Source organism: Fukomys damarensis, unplaced genomic scaffold (assembly GCF_012274545.1).
Source record: "Fukomys damarensis isolate Sample0158 unplaced genomic scaffold, DMR_v1.0_HiC HiC_scaffold_23, whole genome shotgun sequence".
Classification (NCBI taxonomy): Eukaryota; Metazoa; Chordata; class Mammalia; order Rodentia; family Bathyergidae; genus Fukomys; species Fukomys damarensis.
Window position 1 is genome coordinate 12,003,253 of NW_022900935.1, and position 6,525 is coordinate 12,009,777.

General features: G+C 53.2%; 1 protein-coding gene across 1 annotated transcript in view; it reads right to left on the minus strand.

The window, feature by feature from the left end:
- Positions 1-1,117: 1,117 nt before the first annotated feature.
- The window catches only part of Map7d1 (MAP7 domain containing 1), a 17,289-nt gene continuing 11,881 nt past the window's right edge, over positions 1,118-6,525 (minus strand). The window contains exons 8-16 of the mRNA XM_010645273.2: positions 6,313-6,522; positions 3,275-3,627; positions 2,851-3,028; positions 2,628-2,766; positions 2,434-2,538; positions 2,238-2,291; positions 1,772-1,814; positions 1,595-1,670; positions 1,118-1,488 (exon numbers count right to left, since the gene is read on the minus strand). Coding sequence (XP_010643575.1) covers positions 1,281-1,488; positions 1,595-1,670; positions 1,772-1,814; positions 2,238-2,291; positions 2,434-2,538; positions 2,628-2,766; positions 2,851-3,028; positions 3,275-3,627; positions 6,313-6,522 — 1,366 coding nt within the window. The 3' untranslated portion in view covers positions 1,118-1,280. The remainder of the gene's footprint in view (positions 1,489-1,594; positions 1,671-1,771; positions 1,815-2,237; positions 2,292-2,433; positions 2,539-2,627; positions 2,767-2,850; positions 3,029-3,274; positions 3,628-6,312; positions 6,523-6,525) is intronic.

A 6,525-nucleotide genomic window follows, 5' to 3' on the forward strand; every position in this document is an offset into this window, starting at 1 on the left:
ACTGGGGTGGGGGATGACCCAGGAGGCTTCTCTTTGTGTCTCTTGGCTAGATCTAGGTCTGGTCACGCTTACGCTGATGGCATCTGAGGGAACTGGGACTATGGTGTCAGCTCATGATCAGGACTCTGCTCTGGGGCTAGGCAGCATCTCGGCCGAAGGAGTACATAGGAGGACCAGATCTTAGGAGTCTGTCTGGAAACAGGAGGGGTGTTAGGAGTGGATTATGGTAGGTGGCCCACAGTGTCTGTGATGTCAATGCCAGACCGTAAACTCCACAAGGACAGAGGCTATGCCTCTCCTCCTCCTACACCCACAGTGCGTAGCCTCCTGTCTGGTACAGGGTAAAGGTAGTAGTATTTGTTGAATGAATCAGTGAACAGACTAGTGACTAAACTGGAAGACCACAGGGCAAGGGGTCCAGGACTGGTACCCTGGTGGGAGTAGATACCCCCAGGCCCTAGGCGCCTATGTTTGTCTTAGAACGCAGGAGCCCACCTGCTCCCACCCTTTACTGGCAGTGAGGACAGACAGGATTGGCAGAATTATTCTCACTTTATTTCAGGAGAAGTTTGATCAGATGCAATAACACTGATTCCAGGTGAGGGCAGGGGGCATGGGTGTCCCTGAAGCAACTGGTATCCTGTGGCCCAAGGTGCCCCCCATTCCCAGACCCGGGTTCCCCCTCAGGTACAGTTAAATAGAGAGGAAGATCTCCCCAGGGAGCCTCGGGAGGCGCCTCTGCCTCCTGTGCCCACCCCCTGCAGGCGGGCATCTGAGCACAAGCTATTTACAGTATTCACATCCACTGAACCCCACCAAACCAAGGCAAATACCACAGGTGACCCTTTCCGAGGGGCCAGAGAGGCTGTGAGTGCATGTGTGTGGGGAGAGGGTGTCTGCGTGTGAGCACACGAATGCACTGAGGGCAGGGTCTGGCTCCAGCCAAAGAGACATCAGTCTATAAGGTGCAGATTAAAAGTAACAAAGAGGACACCCCAGGGGCCCAGGCCACTTCCATCTTTGTTCTGTCTCTTTCTCCTCTGGACATCCTGGTAGGCGGTGCAGAGCCCTCACAGCCATGCCTGGATCCAAGGCTACCCTTAAAGGACTTCTGGGGGAAAGGGGAGGGGAAACAGTGAAACAGTCAAGGGGAAGCTTGGCCCCAAGCCCAGATCTCTGGGGTCTTCAGGGCGGAGCAAGGAGAAAGCCTGTTGTGGAACTCAAGGGTAGGGCTGGAGTCCAGGGAAGGCTGCTGGGATGGATGAAGCTGTGTCCAGGAGTCAGAGGTCCCTACCTGTGACTTGTGGGGGCTGCACCACAGCTTTCTTGAGGAAGCCTTCTGCCTCTGCAAAGGGCAGGAGTGCCTCTGGGGTTCGGCCCAGACTTTTGTCCCCAGAGGGTCCCTTGGGAGAGAAGCCGTTCTCCTGATGTGCTGGGAGAGGCTGCAAGCCATTCACTAGGGACCCCGGCAGCTCCTTGCTTGGCAGGCTGTAAATTCAGGGGCTCACAGTTAGCCTGGGTTCACCTCCCAGTGAAACCCAGGCCTCCCTAAAGCTCCAGCCTGAGGCTGCCTCCTGCTCCTCCCAGCTGGTACCTCCACTGTGGCTCCTGGGGGGCTGGCTCCTCCTCCTGCAGCACTGAGGGCAGAGTCTCCACAGCTCTTTCGGGGTCTGTCACAGGGAAGGAATGGCCGTCAGCCAGGGTGGTGAGAGCGTGAGGCTGGGGGACAGGGATGGCGGAGGCGAGAGAGGTGAGGGGACAGGGCCTTTACCTGGGCTGGGCTCGTTGGCTTGTGCCTCCTTTCTGTCCTGCTTCTGCTTTGAAGAGGAAGAGCGGTCAGCCTAAGGGCTATCTGAACCCTCCTGACTGTGGTTCTGAGCACTTCTCCCTCTCAGCCCACACCTCCTTCCTTGGCTCTGGATTCCTTTCTGCAGCAGCCTCCCTCCCCTTTTTGAGGGGTTGCTGTTGTTTTTTGGTACCAGGGATGAACTCGGTCCTTGCACTTGCAAGGCAGGCGGTGGCACCACTGAGCTACATCCCCAGCCCAGCCTTTTTCGTGTTTTTTGAGACAGGGTCTCACTGTGTAGCTGAGACTGCCCTGGAACTCACTCTGTAGCCCAGGCTGGTCTCGAACTCACAGCGATCCTCCTGCCTCAGCCTCCCGAGTGCCACAACGCCCGGCTTTGCAGCCTTCTTTCTTCACCCTGACCCCCAACTCCCACTCAGAGAATCCTCACCTTGGTTTCAGCAACTTCTGACTTCCGAGTCCTCTTCATTATCTCCTCCAGGCGCTGTATGGAGGCCCCACATCAATGAGTCCCAACCTCCCACTGCCGCTGGGCCAGGAGGCTCAGTGTCCTCCTAGCTCACACCACTCCTTCCTTCCCAATTCAGGAACCAGACGCTGCCCCAGCTTCTTGCCCCCCCACGCACCTTTTTGCGCTCCTGCCGCTCCTGCTCCTCCTTCTGGAAGTGCTTTTCCCGCTCCAGACGCTGCCGCTCCGCTTCCTCTCGGGATCGAGCTTCAGCCTCCTCTTTCTGCCCGAGATGTGTGCAAGCGTTAGCGACTGGCCAAGCCCGCCTCTGAGCCAGAAGCCCTGTGCCCAACAGGAGGGCCCGCCAGGCACCTGTTTCTGCAGCCGCTCCTGCTCCTCCTGCTCCGCTTGCGTCTTCTCTCGGGCCTCTTCCTCCTCCCGCCTCCGGGCCTCGGCCTCCCGCTCTGCCCGGGCCTCTGCCTCCCGAGCCAGCTGCTCCTCCCGCAGTCGCCTGGAGGGCAAGGGAAACTGTAGCCCCGTCCGAGCCTCTTCTCCAGTCCCGTAAGGACTCATCTGTGGCCGAGGGCTCACTCACTTGTCCCTTTCGGCCTGCAGCCTCCGCTCCTGTTCCTCGCGCTCCCGTTGCTCCCGGGCCTGGCGCCGCTTCTCAGCCAGGAGCCGAGTAGCCTCTTCTCGGTCTGTGGTGCCCGCCATGGGTTTGCTAGGGGTCACCAGGGGAGCAGGGGCTGGGGGTGAGGTCAGGATAGCAATATCTGGAGGAGGATCCAGGACCACGAGTCAGCCCACACCCGCCTGGGCACCTGGCCTGCTGCACCGCCCGCGGCACCCCGCAGGCCGCTGTGCTTCCTGGACCTAAGGGTGGGGAGGGACCACCCACTCTGGGCTGCCCTCTCTGGGACTGGCTCTGTTCTGAGGCCTGGACCTGCTATGGCAGGACATCAGTCCGCAGGCATCCCTCGTGCCCTACACTCCCGACCACCTCCCCTGCCCAGGCAAACCTGGTTTCTCTGTCCTGCCGGCTTGCTCTTCACGCCCACCTGCGGGGATCTCTGCAGCGGGCTGTGCTGGGCCGGGTGAGGGTGTGGGCGAGGGTGCCGGTGAGGCTGGGGCTGCCGGCTCCTTCTCCTCACTGGCCCTCCTCTTGCTCTGGTTCTTGTCCTCAGGCCCCAAGATGCTGGGGCTCTCCTTTGCCCCCTCCCTTCTCCGAACTCGTCCCTTGGGCGATGCAGTGGTGCCTCGAGGAGATGGTGGTTTTGGAGGCAGAGTGTGGCTTGGCCCTGGGCTGGGGCTGGGGGAGGCAGGCCTGTGCCAAGACATGGAGGGAGAGGATGGGCGGGCCTTGGATTTGGGGCTGAGAAGGAAGGGAAGGGTTAGATCTGCTGGGCACAGAGTGCTGGAGCATACACATACCCTCTGCCCCGAGCATGTTCCTTTCTTGGGGAAGTGTCTCCTCCCTTGGGCTAAGTACCCCCCAACCCCACTCTGCAGTTAACCTCACAAAGGCTTAACATTTTCTCTTTGTGCCTATAATTCCAGTTTGTCCTGGGTATGGTGGTTCATGCCTGTAATCCCAGTAGTCAGGAGGCTGCGTCAGGAGGATTGCAAATTTAAGACAAACCTGAGCTACCTAATGAGTTTGAGGCCAGCCTGGGCTACATAGTGAGTTCAGGGCCAGTCTGAACTACAAAGCGAGACCCTGTCTCAAAAAATAAAACAAGAGCCGGGGATTTAGCTCAGTGGCACCACACCTGCCTGGCAAGTACAAGGTCCTAAGTTTGACCCCCTGTACCAAAAAGAAAACAAAACAAACAAAAACAAAAACCACCCCCCCCATTTCCAATTACATATTAATTTGTGAGATGAATGTCTATCTCCCGGATAGTTTGTACCCTTCGTAAGAGCAGAAACCCCATTGGCTATGATACTGCCACTGTGCAAAGCTAAGAGCTAAGAACAGAAAGAGTCAAAGATGAAAACTAGACCCATATCTTTCACCATGTACTAAGCTAAAATAAAAATGTATCAAGTATCTAAATATTAAAACAGAAACACTAGGGCCTGGGATTTGGCTCAGTGGTTCCACCGCCTGCCTCGAAAGCATAAGGGCCCAAATTTGATCCCTGGTACCAAAAAAAAAAAAAAAAAAAAATCAGAAACACTAAATCTGCTGATAGATAGAATAGGTAAGCAAAGACTTCATGATTGCATAAGAAATACCACAAAGAATCAAAACCTGGGAACTTATAATCTTATTAAAGAGCTTTTGCAGAGCAAAAGAAACCAACGACAGAATGAAGAGACAACCCATAGTGTGGAGAAAAAACTTTTGCCAGCTGTTCCTCAGACTTAGGACTACTATCTAGAATATATAAATTCAACAGGGCCAGGGGTTTAGCTCCCCTGGTACCAAAAAATAAAAATAAAAAAATAAAAAAAGAATATATAAATAACTCAAAAAAAATCCAGAACCAAAATTTCTAAAGAACTCAAATTTAGGGCCAGGGATTTAGCTCAGTGGTATTGTGCCTGCCTCACAAGCACAAGGTCCTGAGTTTGATCCCCAGTACCAAAAACAAAACAAAACAAAAACAAGACAAAAAACCCCTCAAATTTAAAGACCCAAGCCAAAAATGGGCATCTGAAATGAATAGACACTTCTCAAAGAAATAGAAACAGCAAATACATGAAAAAATGTTCCACATTACTGTTCATTGGAGATGTAAATTAAAACTGTGTGATTCCATCACACTCCAGAAAGAATGGCTATTATCAAGAAATCAACCAATAATAAATACTGGCAGGGCTGTGAGAAAAAAGAAACCCTTCTTCACTATTGGTAGAAGTGCAGACTGGTGCAACCACTGTGGAAATCAGGGAGATTTCTCAAAAAACTAAAACTAGAGGTTCCATTCCACCCAGCTATTCCCCTCCTCGGTATCTCCCCAAAAGAATTAAAAGCATCTAAGCTGAGCATGGTGGTGCACGCCTGTAATCCCAGCACTTGGGAGACTGAGGCAGGAGGATCACTGTGAGTTAGAGACCAGTGTGGGCTACATAGTGAGTTCCAGGTCAGTCTGAACTGCATAGTGAGACCCTGTCTCAAATCCCCCCAAGAAAAAAGAATTAAAAGCATCATTCCACAGTGATACATGCACACCTATGTTTATAGTGGACAGTTTGTAATAGCTAAATATTGGAAACAGCCCAAAAGCCCATCAACCGATGAATGGATAAAGATGTGGGGTTTTTTTTGTACACTGGAGTACTACTCTGGCATAAACAGGACAAGCTTGAGACATTTCTAGGTAAATGGATGCACCTTGAGACCATACTTTTAAGTGAGATAAACTGAACACACGTTTAAATTTCTCAGATGTGAGAAATTAAAAGTGGAAGGACAAAAATGTACAAAAGATATTGGAAAATGGGAAGAAAATGTTCAAAGGAGAGAGCAACAAGGGAGGGGGGAGTGGGGAAGGAAAGAGTGACCAGAAAAAAGAACAGAAGGAAAAAATGTGGGTTTGTCTTGTTTTTGTTTTTTGAGACAGGTTCTCACCATGTAGTTCAGACTAGCTTTGAACTCACTGTGCGGCCTCACTATGTAGTTTGAGGCCTCGAACTTGAGGTGATCCTCCTGCCTCTGCCTCCCAGTGCTAGGACTACAGGTGTGCACCACTATACCCAGCAAAAAAATGTTGGGGTTCCAGGCATGTGCCAGCCTTTTTTAAAAACAAGGTCTCATTATGTAGCCCTGGATGGCCTCAAACTCACAGGGATCCTCCTGCCTCAGTCTCCCAAGTGCTGGGATTACAGGCATGCGCCACCACACCTGGTTTATTGATTTATTTGGTTTTTTGAGATAAGGTCTCACTATGTAGTTCAGGCTGGTCTTGAAATCACTATGTATCCTCCTGCCTCAGCCTCCGAGTGCTGTGATCACAGGTGTGCACCACCAAGCCCAGCACCAGTTTAGCTACAGTATTCGTGAAGGAAGGAGCGAATGAACTGCCAGGTGAGGTGCCGGCCCCGCCCTCACCTGAGCTCGGAGGCGGGTCCCGAGGAAAGGCGCGGGCGAGCAGGTGCAGGTAAGGACTGCCGCTTCTTGAGGCTGCGCTCCCGGGCCAGGGCACTCTTTTCCTTCTCGTTTTCTCGCTCCTTGTCCTTCTTCTCTTTCTTCTGCCCCTGGCGGGGAGGAAGGGGAGGAGCAGCAGAGGTCAGAGCGCGGACACCCTGGGACCCGGGCTGCCTG